The following is a 17,901-nucleotide window of genomic DNA, read 5'->3' as shown; positions in this document are numbered from 1 at the left end:
TTTTGATTATACTGTTTATCTTTTTAATAATTTCTTGCTCTGAAGTCAGTATTATGGAGGAGGTAAAATGCTTTGTAGCCACAGGAAATAAATACTAAATAGATATTATGGTTTAGTTTTTAGTTTAGGGTCCAATTCTTAAGGTTAACAAGCTGCTTATTAGCATGCATGCTAGGATATTGGCTGTTTATTAGTACTTATACGGCACATATTATGCCTTATTCCTTATTCAGCATGACCATATTCAACATCCCTAATCCTACCCAATACCTAAACTTAACAACTACATTACTAACTATTAATAAGTTAATTAATAGTTAATTAATAGTGAGAATTGGACCCTAATCTAAAATGTGACCAATATTATATATTTATCACAGTTTTTATTATAAAACATTAAGCTCTAAAACATCATTAATACTCGACAAACATTATTAAAGAACTATACTACTATACAAGATTAATTTATGAGAATAAAGTCTGAAAATGAAAAATGCATCATGCAGAAATATAGACAAACAAAATCAAAGTTAAATTATTTAAATGAAATTAAATTTTCATCATAGTCGACTTCAAACAGGCTTCAATGGGTTGAACGTCCAAATTGCAGTTTCAAAAGGCAGTTTCTACACAGTCCCAGCCGATGAATTAGGGTCTTATCTAGTGAAACGATAGGTCATTTTCTAAAATAAAAAAGTATACTTTTTAACCACAAATGGTTGTCTTGCACACCTCTGAGATGCACCACGCATTACGTAATCACGTTGGAAAGGTCAGGCGTGACGTAGGCGGAAGTACCAAGCAAGTGTTTACAAAGCGAATGTGCAAAGACTAAGTCAAAAAAGGTAAAACAATGATGTCGGATGATTTTGAAGTTGGAGGAGAAAATGAGATGGAGTTTTTCGCCCTACTGTGGTACTTCCACCTACGTGATGCCTGACCTTTCCAATGTGATTACGTAATGCATGCCGCATTGTAGAGCTAGTGCAAGATGAGCATTTGTGGTTAAAAATTTATAATTTTTTTTTTTTTTTTTTAGAAAATGACCGATCGTTTTGCTAGATAAGACCCTGGCTGGGATCGTGTAGAGCCCTTTGAGGCTGCACTGAAACTGCAGTTTGGACCTTCAACCCGTTGAACCCTGTTGAAGTCCAGTATATGGAGAAAAATCCTGGAATGTTTTCTCAAAAACCATAATTTCATTTCGAATGAAGAAAGAAAGACAAACATCTTGGATGACATGGGCGTGAGTAAATTATCAGGAAATTTTAATTCTGAAGTGAACTAATCCTTTAATCAAAAATATCAAACTAACTACTAATTAACAAACTACTAATACTTTCAATTCCATCTGATGTCACCAAGCCCATCAACCATAAATCACATCTTTTTTCAAAAAAAAAAAAAAAAAAAAAAAAACACTTTCACTTAATACGTCACACTGTGGAAGTAAAATAGATTTTGTGTTGACTTAAGAAGACAGAAGATGTGAGCAAAGTGAGGTTTCTATAATGGATCACTGTTGCCACTTTCCTACTGATTTTAAATATCAATAGCTTTTCTAAATGTCATGTAAAACAGTATGACGTCCTGTGTAGTGAACATATGATCCTCAATCCTGGCTGATCTAGGATCAGAGAGCACACAAGAAACAGCATGTGCTCCTCTGAGTGTGTGTGTGTGTGGACACTGATGAATTCTGACTCAACTCACTCAGATACCCTGCTGGTTCACACGCAAACCCCTGAAGTGTGTGTGTGTGTGTGTGTGTGTGTGTGTGTGTGTGTCTAACAAACATCTTGCTTCAGGCTAGAAACATGTCTCCTCGCCCAGAGAGACCACACTCATGTTCACATCAATCCAACATCATTCCAACATAACAAGAGTGCCATGGAGAGACAGTTAACACCACTTTATGATCAGGGAGCTGCTGGGATACCAGTATCCCATCTGTAATGACAGAAATAGTCATTTGCAACAAAAAAAAAAAAAAACATTTTCTTGGTCTGTTTCTCGTCTTGTTTTTCAGTAACTACATATGCAAACAAGATAAAATGTCTTGAGAAGATAAATGGTGTGAGATAACACTTATTTTCAAAGATGAATAAATAAATGTCTTGAAATAATTAGGGCCCGAGCACCGATGGTGTGAGGACCCTATTGGAATTGCTCAGCCAATTATTCTTCTTCTCCAAAATGAATCGCATTTTTGAGGGCCTAAACGTTCTCAAAAACTCATGAAACTTTGCACACGCGTCAAAAGTGGTGAAAATTTACATCTGATATGGGTTTCAGAATTAGGTGTGGCAAAATGGCTCGATAGCGCCACCTACAAAATTTAAATTAAGCGGCCTTTGTGCTATGTTTCACGTACAGTTATGAAATTCGGTAGACAGATGTAACAGCCCAATACCTACAAAAAAGCCCCTGGGTGCAAAATTTGTAAACCCAACAGGAAGTGAGATATTTTGAATTTTCTCTACAAAATTTTGGCAGTTTTTGCCATTTCCACATGTTGTACTTTAACGAACTCCTCCTAGAGCTTTTATCAGATCAATGTCATATTTGGTCAGTCTAATCTAAAGGCCTTTGAGATGTTAAATTGCGAAGATCTAGAGTTTTCGCTGAAGGGCGTGTCCGTGGCACCCTGACAAAGTTCGATGTTTCGCCATGAAACAGGAAGTTGTTGTAACTCGGGCATACAATGTCTGATCTACCCCAAACTTCACATGTTTTATTAGAGTCCTGACCTGAAGACATCTATATGACAATATTCAGTTACAGTCATAGCGCCACCTGGGGGCAACAGGAAATTACATGTTTTACACTGTGATTAACTCCTCATAGAGATTAAACCAGATCAACATCATATATGGCAAGTCTAATCTTAAGACCTTAGCGATGATAAATATCAAAGATCCTGAAGGGCGTGTCCGTGGCGGACTGACAAAGTCTGATGTTTCGCCATGAAAGAGGAAGCTGTTGTAACTCAGGCATACTACGTCTGATCTGCCCCAAACTTCACATGAGTGATAAAAGTCCTGGCCTAAAGACATCTATATTCAGTTAGCTATAGCGCCACCTGTTGGCAGCAGGAAGTGTGGCACTTTTACATGATTTTGCCATAATTCTCCTGTATTTACTTGCTCACATGCATGTCGCCCACTGTTTGCTGTTTTCCTAAGGCCAACGGGTGGCGGTGAGCCCGGGTGCGAGGGCCCTTTCATCGCTGCTTGCAGCTTTAATTGTAATTATTTTTTAATCTTATGGTTTTAAGCATTTTTTGTGCTTTTTTGCTGAAAAACAAGAATAAAGAAAAACATACTAAGAAAATGAATTATTGCAGTTCTGAGTAAGTGAGTACGAATTTATGTTTAAATAGATGAGGTCTACCTGACATAGAGTGAGCGTTTCTGATTGGTTCTGAGGGATCCAGATCCAGAACTCATGCTGTGGTTCATCATCTGCTCTCGTAAGTCATGAATTTTGGCCTCGAACCGCCCGTATTCTGTAAACACAAACATAACCAAGCAAGCATAAACATGATGCAAAAATCTTTTTTTAAATTTTTTTTTATAAAGTCAAACATCAAAATATGGCAATTCTAAAATCTAGAACAGAACATAGCACATGCAAACAAACAGTCTCAAACCAAAGAATTATTAAAAAGATCTCTCGAGGGAAATGCTGTCCAGTGAGTCTTTTAGTGTCTGAGATGACAGCTCCGATCGATACGAGCAGCTACTGTAGCTGTTCTGTGATGACTTCTAGCACAAGGTCACACAGTCAATATAGGAAAGGTAGAAGAAAGAGTAAGAGAGAGAGAGAGAGAAATGGTCATATATTGTATCTTCTGTGGTGCAAATGTATGATATCCGATAACATCCCACTTCAGTTTCTTTGTTATATGCAGGCTGATACTGAATCTCCACAGATTTCTGCAGAACTGAAAATTCATCATTCTGTAAGATAATAACTAGCTGACTGTATATTATTCCATAAATTATGTACTTTTTAAGATCCTCATCCTTTTGTTTTGCTTCCTTTGGGGGGTTCGAGTCTTAAGCACCCACCCCCTCCTCACAAACACACACACAAACCATTTGCACCCTGGGTAAAAGCCAAAATAAGATCCCATTACACAGATATAATATAATCCCATTCAACTATGAATAAAAATGTGATAGCTTTAACTTCATCTGATTCAAAAAATCCTCCCAAAACACTACAGATGATCAAAAGCTTTTTGTCAACAAGATTTTATTTGTTTGAAAGAAATTACAACTTTAAACAGCAAGGCTAGATGAAACTGATTAAAAGTGACATTTTTAATATTACAAAAGATTTCTATTTCCAATTAAAAGCTATTCTTTTGAACTTTCTATTTATTAAAAAATCCTGAAAAATATTTGCACAAAAACAAAACACTGATAATAATAGGAAGGCTACTTAAGCATCAAATCAGCAAATATGAATGATTTCTGAAGGATCATGTGACACTGAAAACTGGAGTAATGGCTACTGAAAATTCACCTATGCCATCACAGAAATAAATTACATTTCCAAACATACTACAGTAGTTATCTTTACCGATCTTAAGTAATCTTAAATTCTAACAATATTTCACAATATTACTACTTTTTACTGTATTTTTTATCAAATAAATGCACACTTGGTGAGCATAAGAGACTTCAGAAACATTAAAAAAATTGAACCGACCCCAAACTTTTGAACAGTAGTGTATAGAAAATAATATTTCACTTTTTGTTTTAGGATGGCACAGACTTGTGAGCTTTAAAACACAGATTTGCCCTCCTAACACAGCCCATTCAGCAGGTAATCTAGTGCACGGAATGGCAGTTTGTTGAGGGTTCTGCACACCTCAGCCCTGTTTCAGCAGAGAACTACATCTGCCCTGGCTGCTGCTGAGACCAATGCGTGCACACACCGTGTGCTGAACCTGAGAACTCAGCAATGCCCCAAAGCCCAGCCTCAACACCATTAGACCAACCAGACCAGCACAACAGCCCCAACAGAGCACCTACTACACCTGAGCAACATGTTACAGATGATTTGGTTTCTATTTCTGCCTCCTTTTCATTCAGACTCTTTTTAAAGTTTTTAACCCATTTTAGTGCTCGAAAATGCCTTAAATGTAAATAACTAAACTAACCCACTAATCAAAGACGATTTGAGCAGCTTCTGATGTTTTAAATCATCAGGAGGGTCTTCAAAGGTTCAGCCGAGAAATAAGGCTGATTTGAGAGCCTGTCTGTCCTTGCAGGAACTCAAAGGTCAAATGACAAGTAAATTTTGTCATTAGGCTCCAGGCTGGTAGAGGAAGCTCAAGGACAATTCTGATGATGATACAATCAGCGATGTGCAGTAAAAGCACAATTAAAAAAAAAGAAAAAAAGACATGCACTCACAAATATATCCGCATTCCCTCCCAATGAATTATACAGGGATTTATTCAAATTCAAACTCCCACCTTTGGAAACTAAGCTTTACCTCTTTCACTAATGGCCTCAATGTTATTTAAAAGACAGAGAATCCTCTAAACAATACAAATGACACAAAGAAATGCTTCTTCTCCAGAGAAAACGCCAGAAAGACAGAGAGAGAAACAGATTAAAGAGTCTCAGAGTGGTGCAAAGCTCAGACGAAGGATAAAGTACAGAACCCAAAACAATCCTGCAGTGAGGGACGCACTCATCCCGAACAAATCCACTCAAATGAAAAGAGACTGCTGAGCACACAAACCTTCAGGAGATGTTTTTGGGTCTATCAGGAACACAGTTAGAAATATTAGATTTTTTTTTTTTTTTTCTACATAAAGATTGAAAAAAGTTCATACGTATGAACTATTCACCAGGGAAGTTGACACTTAAGGCAGGACAGTGCCAAAATAACAATTTCATGCACGATTTCAAAATAAATTGCACTTTTCAAAAGTATAACATGCATATTACCTCAACTAAACCAAATCAAACCCTAAAGACCCACAAAAACATGCTTTACAAACGTACACATACATACACATGTGCTAGCATGTATACTCTCACTTAAACAGAATAGAATTAGCTACACAGTGGAGAAAATGAAAAGGTGAGGGTCTGGAAGAGGGGATGGAATAAAGCATAAATGAAAGAAAGAATGAATGAAAGAGAATAAAAAGAGAGTCTCACTCGAGGATGCTCGCAGACTGCAGCAGCGTGAGAGATTGACCGCTCCCTACACACAAGCAAAGACTGCCACTCTACCACCTCCTCTCCCCTCTCTCTCATACACACTTTCTCCTCCAGATCCATTCCTATTGGCTAGAACTCGAGCGTGGGCGGGGTTGAGTGTCTCAGAGCCCCTCCTCCCCCTGAAGTAGCCCAGATCAAAAGCCATGCTGGATTTTCTCTCTTGATGTCGGCTTTGTGTTTTCAATCTGCAGCGTATTAGCTCGCTTAAAGGTAAACAAGCTACAAATCCAGCAAATATTTCAGCTTTAACTGTCCTTCAAAACGTGCAGATTCCACAAGCATATGAAAGGAATTTGTGCACATAAGCAGCAGGCTTGTGAAAAGCACATGTGAACTGAGATATCAATTGATTATTGACTGCTGACCGGGAGTCAGATGGAAAAGTAAACACAGCAAGGTAAAATATACTTTGACAGTACCACAGGTTAAGGGAGAGTCTCACAGAATATAATATTTCTCTTCCATAGCTTAGGTGAAGAATGTTTCTTTTTTAATTTTTAAAAAAGTAAAATGTTTAAAATTAAAATATTGTCAAAAAATGACAATGACATAACATATACAAAACCATTCAAAAGTTTGTGGCAGTAATTTATTTATTTTAAAGAAATTGATACTTTTATTCAGTAAGGAATGGATGCTTTCAACTTATCAAAAGTGACACTTGAAAAATTTATAAAATTTAAAAAATAATATTGAAAATTGAAAATAATATAACATTTTCAGCTATAATTTATATTTAACATAATTTTTTAATATTTAATAATATTTTTATTGTAGTTTTTTTCCCTCAGGAGGAAGCAGATTTAAGCAAAAGTCATTCTCAGTGCTTTCAAGGAGATGTCTTTTGTTTTTGTTTTTAATGTGGGCTAAATCAGTCCCTGTTCGGAATCGGATTCTACTGTAATTCACAAAAAATGGCACCTTTCCCTAGAAAAACAGCAAGGATCTGCTGCTCATGGAACCTTCTAGACAGATGAAAAGCTTTCTACCTTTGCCTGTCTCAGACCTACATTTCAAGCTGAGAAAATCAAGGAAGATTACAGGCTGTTTGGGATGATGGATTACTGCATGTCCAGAGACGGTACAGCAGATGTAAATTCAGAGATTCTAACACAGCACTGATATAATCAAACATGCATATTAAAACAGTTTCAAACAGCTGCATTCAAATCATCTGTCTTGATTCTGTGCATATGGCCGTTTACCATTATAAGCGTTGGTTTTGTATTAGCGTGCATGCAGTCGGACACAACCAGGCTGACAGCCGCCCTTGCGCATCACTCATACACAAACACATTTGTGTCAGTCTGGAGTGAGGTGCTTTCAGTTAATAGAGGACAGCTTGTGTAGTCTCATTAGCTGCTGTGCAGTGACTCCAACATGCCAAATACAGCTCCATCCGCAGCAGGGGAAAAGAGCATCACTGTGCCAGCAGGTACAATCACAATGTGTGAGCTGCAGAACTGGCAGTGTGACATTTCAGGGAAGCAGAGACTGTAAATTAAGCCAACATCATCAGTAATATGTCAGCACACATGTGTGCACAAGCTTTTTGCTCAAATAATTCTACTGTATCTTCAGACTGCAGCGCTGAGATAGGAAGAAGACGATGGTGAGTGATGCTTGTAATGATGACGGTCTGAAGGAGCGGTCAGATTAGTAAAATTTCGTGAGCAAAAAAGGTCCATTGTCAATACCGTAGTTGTATAAATCACTGCTCACACAGAAATCATTTTCAAACCAAGCAGTTTTTGTTGTTGTTGTTGGTCAATGCACCAATTTCGCATAACCAAATTTGAACATGGGTGAAATTTATGGATGAACTTTATCGCCCTCACGCAAAACTCTTGATGATTCTGATTCATAATTTTCAGTCTGACTGGCACGGAGAACTGGAGGGCAAAATATATGAATATGATCCAGAATATGAACGCAACGGCTAAATGTTTAAGTGCATTCTTTATAATGGATTTCTATGAAAAAAAGGGTTAGTTCACCCAAAAATGAAAATTCTGTCATTAATTACTCACCCTCATATTGTTCCAAACCCATAAGATATTTTGTTCATCTTTGGAACACAAATGAAGATCTTTTTAGTGAAATCTGAGAGCTGACATCCTATGCAACTACCACTTTAAAGCCCCAGAGAGGTAGTAAAGGCATAATTTAAGTAATTCATGTGACTCCAGTGGTTTAACATCAGTTTTATGAAGTAACGCGAGTGCTTTGTTTATGCAAAAAAAACAGTTTACCACTTTATTTACAAAATATTAATCTCCAACGCGCATTCACACAACAACGTCTTCTCTCACGTCAACACAAGCATGCGTCGTGGTGGGGCGTTTGACGTGAAACTGTGCATTGCGTTTATATTCTGGGTTCATCTGCTTGCCTGAGCATAGTATGCATCATCAATAAGGTGTTTATTGAATTTGGTCTTTTAATATCACTGTCTTTCCAAATTAGTACTTAGTACAAACCTGGTAAAAAAGTAACTGGCAGGCAATGGAGGAAAGCCCTCCATGTGAGCGTTTTGCCAAGCACTGGTACACCTCACCAAACCTTAAGAGTGATAGATTGGTATGAAGGCGTGGTCTACGGAGACACAAGTGAGTCTGTGTGTAAACAGCAGTCATGTATGTTTGAATGCAGAGAATGTGTGTCCTCCTGAGAATCTGCCAATATAGCAGCTCAGCCAAAGAAACTCAGCCACGGGTTATCTGGGATCAGGGCCAAACAGCGGCTAAACACTGGCAAATGTCCACCTCACAGCCCATTACAGAAATATATACTCACAAACAATGTTCCCTCTATTTTTTTTTTCTCGATGAGCCAAACTTTGGTCACCTGAGCAAAAACATACTTTATATCAGACCTGTACAATGAACGTAAACACACACACACACACACAAATGTTTTATCATGCAACTGTAACATTTAACTTTAATGTGCTGTTTCTATTTTATTTGACCCTTGATGTAACTTAGTGATATATTAAATAATATGTTTGAAAACAAGCAGTTCAGTCACTAAATTAAGCATTTAGGCTAATTTTAGGTTACTTGAGATTTTTTCACATTGCTGTATTAACTGTACCAGTCTTTACCAAGAAATTCTATTAAAAAATAATTTTTGTCCTCCTGCAGGAGAGTTCAATTCTTTATAATAATATAATATGAGCAGTTACAATGATGGTTTGGAACAACCATAATGTGTTTTTGTACAGTCAATTATTAGCAACAGACAGTGTTAAACCATCAAAATTACATGTTTATTGCTTATGAATTTATATACCAGGAAGTTTCAAGATTTTTCGTGGCAAGGAGCCCTAAACAATCCCCTTGTGAGATAATTTTTTTATTAGGCTTACATTATAATAAAATATAATATTTAAGTATTTAAACTGATATACAGTATTATATTATGTATTATACAGTATTATGGTTCCATTTGTTTTAATATATTATAAAGTGAAAACAAACTGAAGCATTTAAACAGATCTTATAGCTACATATTTTTAAGAAAAGTGAACGTTAACTCTTTTATAGTTATCTAAACATCCCTGATGATGTCTCAGAGTTTTGTTACCATTCTGTGCCCATCATCCGTTATTTCCACCACTTTTCATTAAAACCTGGCGTTTTATTTCACATTTCTTTTCGTTTCGCGTTGCCTCTCGTGTTGAGGTATTCAGTCCGCAAACATTACAGTATTCTTACCGCGACTGATTTGGCTCAGGGCCAGCCAGCTCACACGCGCTCAATCGTTCTCTTTCTATGGAACCTGTAAACCGCATTCACCGGTTCTAACTCTATAGCGACAATAACTCTATAGCGGTTGTCCAGAGCACTGCAATTATTTCTCATTTAAAGGTGCCCTCGAATGAAAAATTTAATTTATCTTGGCATAGTTAAATAACAAGAGTTCAGTACATGGAAATGACATACAGTGAGTCTCAAACTCCATTGTTTCCTCCTTCTTATATAAATCTCATTTGTTTAAAAGACCTCCGAAGAACAGGCGAATCTCAACATAACACCGACTGTTACGTAACAGTCGGGGTGTACGCCCCCAATATTTGCATATGCCAGCCCATGTTCCCAACATTATAAAAGGCATTAGACAAGGGCAGCCAGTATTAACGTCTGGATGTGTACAACCAAATCATCAGACTAGGTAAGCAAGCAAGAACAATAGCGAAAAATGGCAGATGGAGCAATAATAACTGACATGATCCATGATAACATGATATTTTTAGTGATATTTGTAAACTGTCTTTCTAAATGTTTCGTTAGCATGTTGCTAATGTACTGTTAAATGTGGTTAAAGTTAACACCAGTTATTACTGTATTCACGGAGACAAGAGAGCCGTCGCTATTTTCATTTTTAAACACTTGCAGTCTGTATAATGCATAAACACAACTCCATTCTTTATAAATCTCTCCAACAGTGTAGCATTAGCCGTTAGCCACGGAGCACTATCAAACTCATTCAAAATCAGAAGTAAACAATATAACAGTATACAATACTCACATAATCCGACGCATGCATGCCGCATGCATGACGAACACTTTGTAAAGATCCATTTTGAGGGTTATATTAGCTGTGTAAACTTTGTTAAGGCACTGTTTAAGGCAAGCGCGAGCTCTGTGGGCGGAGAGCACGGGATTTAAAGGGGCCGCAGCATAAAATCGGCGCGTTTATAATGATGCCCCAAAATAGGCAGTTAAAAAAATTAATAAAAAAAATCTATGGGGTATTTTGAGCTGAAACTTCACAGACACATTCAGGGGACACCTTAGACTTATATTACATCTTTTAAAAACATAATCTAGGGCACCTTTAAACTACTACAATCAAATGGATTTCACCACACATGATTTTCATGTCTGTTCTCTGCCCGGCAATTATTTGCTTAGAGGGAACATTGCTCACAAACAACCCAAAGGAGTTCGGAAAACCAGTCGAAAAACAACAACAAAAAGAACATTTAAAATTAGATTTTAGAAAAATTAGAAGGAAATGCTATTGATGCTTACCCGTGCAAATCAATGAAAGGGTGTTCTGGGTGGCTGCCAAGACATTGCTATGCGATTGCTAAGATATTCTGAGTGGTTGTTAGTGTGTTGCTATGTGGTTGCTAGGGTGTTCTGGGTGTTGGAAAAGACACATGTGGTTCTCTTTATGATATTTAATCTCTATTTATGGCTCAGGTTCCTCCTTCAAAGTTTTGGGATCTGTTTTTCTCGCTCACCAAGTGAAAACTGTATGTCTGTTTACTTAGAAATGTACTGCTGGACAATTTGATGTGTAATCCATGTTTGAGACGAGTTGCGCACTAAAGATAATGGACATTGCTTTAAAGTGACTGACAACCCAATTAAGAATATCCCACACAAGAGGAGAGATAACCTTGTGTGACCTTAAAAATGCTTCTCAGAAGGTTAAACTAATTATTATTATTATTATTATTATTATTATGCAGTTCATGCATGTCAAAACAGCCAGAATATAATTATTATAAATCATGTTTGGGCACAAAATTCTTCTCTCTGAATGTTGCCCTTTAAATTAGTAGCACCACAACACTTGAATGTTTTCAAATTTGTCAGTACAATAAAACAATAGTTATGTGGAAGATTCATACTCTCTGGAAGTTCTTCAGATGTTTGGGCTTCATTAGAAAGAATGAGAATGAGAGGGGAGCAGAGGTTAGTCATAAATCAGAGGGGACACACATTACAGTAAAATGCCCATTCATAGAGCTCTGGCTATCCAGTTAAATGATTAATGGCCTGCTAGCTACAGACTGCTTCTCTTTCACAGACAAACATTAGATTTGTTAGAGGATTTTTGATGGAAACCAGCTTTATCAGAGGGATGTTACATTTATGCAGACAGAAGATTTCATTAATAGCTTGTTGATGGATCAAAACAGTCAGGTTTTATTAAAAAATCTCATTGATAAGATGTGTCGAGTAATATACCTTGTTTGTAATCACGTGTTATTAAAATGCCCTATGAGGATGTCTCCAAAGGTACAAATGATTCATACTTCATATAGATTTATTATATTATTTGGCAGTATATATATATATATATATATATATATATATATATATACATATATATGTTAGTTTTTCAGTATTAGTCTATCTATCTATCTATCTATCTATCTATCTATCTATCTATCTATCTATCTAAAATTAAGCATAATTTTTCTTGATTTTGTCCCCATTGTTCACCAAGTCTAAGAAAATTTAGTGTGGCTTATAAAACAAGATATGCACAAATTGCAAATGTACTAAGGACAATATACTTAATTCGAGATACATTCTCTGAAAACATTAATATTTAGGAAAACATACTGACTTAAGAAGAAAAAAAACAACAGAAGTCTATGGTATGGCCTAATTTAGACAGCTAGGTAAATGCTAGTGTGTGTGTGTGTGTGTGTGTGTGTGTGTGTCCAGAGTTCCCTCAGGTGTTCTTGGCCCGTCATTGGCTGTCTGGCTGTCTGTTGAGTTTAGTGTATGCACACTGGTGATGTCAGTATGTCCCAAAAAGTGGCCTCAATCCTGTCTCCCAGAATGCCACACTAACAGAACCACAGACACACACACACACACACACACACACACACACACACACACACACACACACACACACACACACACACACACACACACACAGAAATGAAAATGTCATTTCTGAAAAACCTTTTCAAGGCCTATTGTTCTCTGTTTCAAAATGCCAGCTAAAAACTGCAATGTGATCAGAGTATATCTATGATTTTCAGCCAGCTAGCACTGAGGGACAGCCATTAAAATACTTTTGTAGTGATGGTGCTAAAAGCTAGAAACAAAATACCACAATCTGTTCATTCTCTGATGGAAGAGAAGATGGTGTGCCAGTCAGTATGTGGATCTGTGTGTGAGATTCAGTAACCTATTAGTGCACTCTGACCTGAAATTACAAAGGTGCAGGAAGTGTTTGCTGTATCTGAAGGCACTCTGATAAAATTACATGTAATTATGTTTCCCAGAGACGGTACACAAGCTAGCCAATGCTGTCTGACCACGCTTAAATGATCTACTTACCATTTCTCTACCTGTTTTGACTAACTGTATGGAGGATATATACTGTAACCCTTGTTTCTGATAGTTCATGAAGTTCCTAAATTGTATTGTAGCAAAAATGAAATGTTTGATTTATTAAAGGGTTAGTTGACCTAAAAATGACATTAATGTCATTAATTATTCACCCTCATGTCGTTCCACACCCGTAAGACCTTCGTTCATCTTCGGAACACAAATTAAGATATTTTTGATGAAATCCGAGAGGTATATGACTCGTCCACAGATAGCGATTTAACCGACACTTTCAAGGTCCAGAAAGGTACTAAAGACATTGTTAAAACAGTCGACGTGACCGCTGTGGTTCAATCTTATTTTTATGAGAATACTTTTTGTGCGCAAAAACAACAACAACAAAAAAAAACTGACTTTACTCAACAATCTCTTCTCTTCCCTGTCATGTTCCTTACGTAGGTGCCGCAGTAAGCACAGCGAAGGCTTCCGTGTTAACGTCCGAATGCCGGCTCAGTATTGGCCAAAGCTGATCACGTGAACACAATGCACGCGTGTGATGCTGACGCAGGAGCCGGCCAATAATGAGTCAGCGTTCTGACATAAAACCTTGAGGCGCTGGGCACAAACAACATAAGAATGACGCAGAAGAAAATATTGTTGAATTTAGTTGTTTTATTTTTGTGCACAAAAAGTATTCTTTTCGCTTCATAAAATTATGGTTGAACCACTGCAGTCACGTCAAATTTTTTAACAATGTTTTTAGTACCTTTCTGGACGTTGAAAGTGTCGGTTAAATTGCCGAGTCATATACCTCTCGGATTTCATCAAAAATCTTAATTTGTGTTCTGAAGAAGAACGAAGAGGGTGAGTAATTAAGGACAGAATTTTCATTTTTGGGTGAACTAACCCTTTAAGTATCAAAATAAATATAAATATAAAAAAATAGAGTATGTTTATTAAAATCAAGCTATCATTTTTTCCCCCCAAAGCATATGTGGCTCTGCAAAACATAAAAAGTAACTTTTACATAAAAGTCTTGAAAGCAGTGCAGCAAATAATAGTATATTTAACATAAATATATTTAACATGCTTATTTACTACAATTAAATTTTCTCAGCAAAAGTTTCTGCAATAAGAATCTACTTCATGTTTCTGACAGACTATAAACCTCAATCTCAGCTTGTTTGATTTTGCTTGATTATCAATCCATCTTCAGCATTTTTGGAATTGTACTTTTTTGTGTGTTACTATGGTTGCTCAGGTAGTTGTTGATGAAAAGGACCCTTGGAAAGCCCATCTCAGCAGTCCCACAACACCAATGCAGAAAGTGCAAGCTTGCATTTACAAGTGCACCTTAATGAGCTCTACCTCCCCAGAATCAATCCCAAGAGCATCAGGGGAATTGGATCGAGCTACAGAGAAAAGATCAGCCTAGTTGGAACCATGGCTCTATGACTAAATAATCATAATGCTGACTATCTAGAACTTGTGAAAGCACCTCCGAAACTTATTGTGAAAGCCCACGAAACATCTATACTAAACAGTTTTGCTTAGTGGGTGCACGGCTATATTGCAAACGGAGGAAATAGCCGTTAGAATTAAATATTAATGACAAGAGAATCAATTCTTGTTGATTCACAATACCCCAAACAAAGGCTTGGTCGGCAAAAGATCAACGTTATCCCACTCAGCCAAAATTCAGGAAATAATGCAAAGGGGCTTGCTTGTTGGGAGTTCAGGAATAGAATGTCAAAAGTCGCCGGGACTTGAATGCTGCTCTAGAAACCTCTGATGACTCCGTCTCTTGCTGCCATTTGAAAATAAAAGCATCCTCACCTCCTCCATCTGCTAAAGTAATCCTCAAGTCCTTATTTATGAATGGGGGATCCTATGCACTTGCCAAATTGTTTGCCCCAGAGCACTTCCGCCCCTCTAAGCGCTTGGCAGACAGAGATCGTCACGTTAACTATGTCTCTCCTCCACATATCTAACTGCTCTATATAGAATCTCATTCAGTGATATATGCTGGATGGGTGTCAGATGCTAGAATGTCATTAGCCAGACTCCCTACAGTCATCAGAATGACAGGAATCTTAACAGGAATAATGTATTATCAGTCTTCAGTATGATTAGAGTTGGCCTCTGCTGTCTTAAAGTGAAATAATATAAATGCGATATTATATTAGAAAGATGTTTTAATGCTAAAATAAAACATCATGTGTCAGAGATTTGCCTTGTGTTTATTATTTTTAATGTAAGAGGACACGCAATCGTGTGTAGCATTACTTTCGCATGTAATAATACATGCATTAATACATACCTTGGCCCCTTGAACATATCTAGACAATTAAGACATGCTTAAAAGTAAATATTATTGCATTAAATACAAAATACCAAGTTAAATCTGCAAACTTAATTTTCCATCTTTAAGTGTGACGTAAGTGTCCAAATACTTATGGGGCCACAGATGTGCGACAACTGATAGAATAGTTTGAATTTGAATACGAATCTGTACTAATATGGTGACACCATATTAGTTTAGAAAACTGCCATAGTAGTTTGTGTTTGTGAGAGTGCTAACATGCTGCCATTCTGTGAGAATGATCTATGTGTGTTTTGGAAAGGATGTGTTGGCTTCAGCAGGGGGCAGCAGGTAGTTTGGGAGAGGAAAAGGTCAAAGGAGGAAGAGGAGGAGAGGAGCGGAGACAGTGAGCAGAGCAGTAAACAAGCATGGCTGCTGACCCGAACCCTGGCCCTGAGCTGTTCAGTTAGCTTCTGGTAAAGCCCATGTAACTTACTGTAAAAGGCCCAATTTTGTGGCTTTAATGGGTTAGTTTACCCAAAAATCATTAACTCACTCTCATGTTGTTCCAAACCCGTAAGACTTTCGTTCGTCTTCGGAACAGAACATCGGAACATCTTTTTGATGAAATCTGAGAGCTTTCTGTCCCTCCTTAGACAGCTACGCATTTGAAACATTGACGCTTCAAAACATTCATAAAGAGATCGTAAAACAAATCCATATGTATTGAGTGGTTTAGTCCAAATTTTCTGAAGAGCCTCGATTGCTTTTTTTGATGAAAAGATTGAATTTAGGCTTTTATTCACATGTAAACATTCAGTAACTCACACATCAGTTGTGGTAAACGGAAGCTAAATGTTTGCTTGATGTGTGCGAGAATTCATTCTCCTGTGTTACACAGCACTTTTGAGCTTCCGCAAGAGGTTTGTTCTCAAGCGTCATTCAAGTTTGGTTGAGCTTCTGTTTATGTTCACTGATCAATGTTTATATGTTTGCTAGTTTGCGTCCGGCGCCGTTCGCGTTTTCCCGTTCAGCGCCACGTCCTTAAATTAGTAAATGCATTTGCGCCAGTTAGTGCGCCCATGGGCGTGCTGGTCTAAAAAAGAGGTGTGTTCAGGCGCATTGCTATTTTAAGGAGCTGAAAATAGACTGCGCCATAGACCAAGTCAAACCTGGTCTAAAGTCTAAAGTCAACGGCGCAATATTTTTTTGTTAGAGCGCGTTGGTAGAAAAATGCGCCTCTGGGCGCGTCCACAGTGCGCGTTGACTTTGCTTATTACACACAGGGATGCGCATCACACAAACATTCCAAATATTAAAAACAAAAGGATTACAGTGTAAAAGAATATTATTGTGTAGGCTACATAAATATAAAAATGTAATGATGAATAGTCATTGCGTGTATTAGAATTAGGCTACCTATTTTCAATTCAGCCTATTACTACTTATAATGATGAACGAAATTGGCTAATTAATTGAACAATCGTGCCAATACACACACATATATATTAACTGACTCATCACGCTGAGCTATTTGAAAGCCTGCATCCAACAGACGACTGAAAGATTGACTGGCCACTTAACAGGTAATTTCAGCAAAACATCTGATGCCAGAAGACGAGGACACAGTCACTGTTAATTCATCCCACACCTTCTTCAGCTCGGGAAGCTTTGGTGGATTCCCGCTTGTCCCGTAGATGATCTGCTCGCGCGTTTTAACTTCGCGCACGAGCAGATCGGTTTCTTCGCTTGAAAAGCGTTCAGCTTTTCCGCCAACAAATTCCGCCATGTAAATAGCAATCCGCCATGGCGCGAGCGCATCTCGCTCTTAAAGGGAATGGGAGATGACACTCTGATTGGTTTATTGAACGTTACGCCCATTACTCATTAAGAGAATAGGGACAACCCATTTCAAAAATGCGCCCCGGCGCACGGACCGTTTTTCCGTCGTTAAAATAGCAAAAGTAGATTTGGACACGCCCTGAGTGCACCTGCGCCATGCGCTTTACACTTTGTGTTTAGAACGTTAAAATAGGGCCCTTGGACTAAACCGCTCAATTCATATGGATTAGTTTTATGATCTCTTTATGAACTTTTTGAAGCATCAAAGTGGTAGTCGAGTATGTCTTTGGAGGAACAGAAAGAGAATTCATCAAAAACATCTTTATTTGCGTTCCAAAATAATTTTTGGGTGAACTATCCTTTTTTTGATCCATTTGTGTCCAAGTGTTTTGAATAAATATATGATAAAAAATAA

The 17,901-nt window shown here is 37.5% G+C and overlaps 1 protein-coding gene across 31 annotated transcripts in view; it reads right to left on the bottom strand.

The window, feature by feature from the left end:
• The window catches only part of dlg2 (discs, large homolog 2 (Drosophila)), a 269,422-nt gene that overhangs the window by 28,010 nt on the left and 223,511 nt on the right, over nucleotides 1-17,901 (bottom strand). For 30 of the 31 annotated variants that reach the window (XM_048180477.1, XM_048180452.1, XM_048180492.1 and 27 more), the window contains one exon: nucleotides 3,394-3,508. In XM_048180477.1, coding sequence (XP_048036434.1) covers nucleotides 3,394-3,508 — 115 coding nt within the window. Of the gene's footprint in view, nucleotides 1-3,393; nucleotides 3,509-6,188; nucleotides 6,258-17,901 lie in introns of those variants that run through there. The other variant, XM_048180581.1, reaches the window with a different exon arrangement.

The sequence above is a fragment of the Megalobrama amblycephala genome, linkage group LG2 (genome assembly GCF_018812025.1).
Source record: "Megalobrama amblycephala isolate DHTTF-2021 linkage group LG2, ASM1881202v1, whole genome shotgun sequence".
NCBI classification, from domain to species: domain Eukaryota; kingdom Metazoa; phylum Chordata; class Actinopteri; order Cypriniformes; family Xenocyprididae; genus Megalobrama; species Megalobrama amblycephala.
The sequence above is the reverse complement of the archived record's forward strand: the minus strand, read 5'-3'. Positions and strand labels throughout refer to the sequence as shown.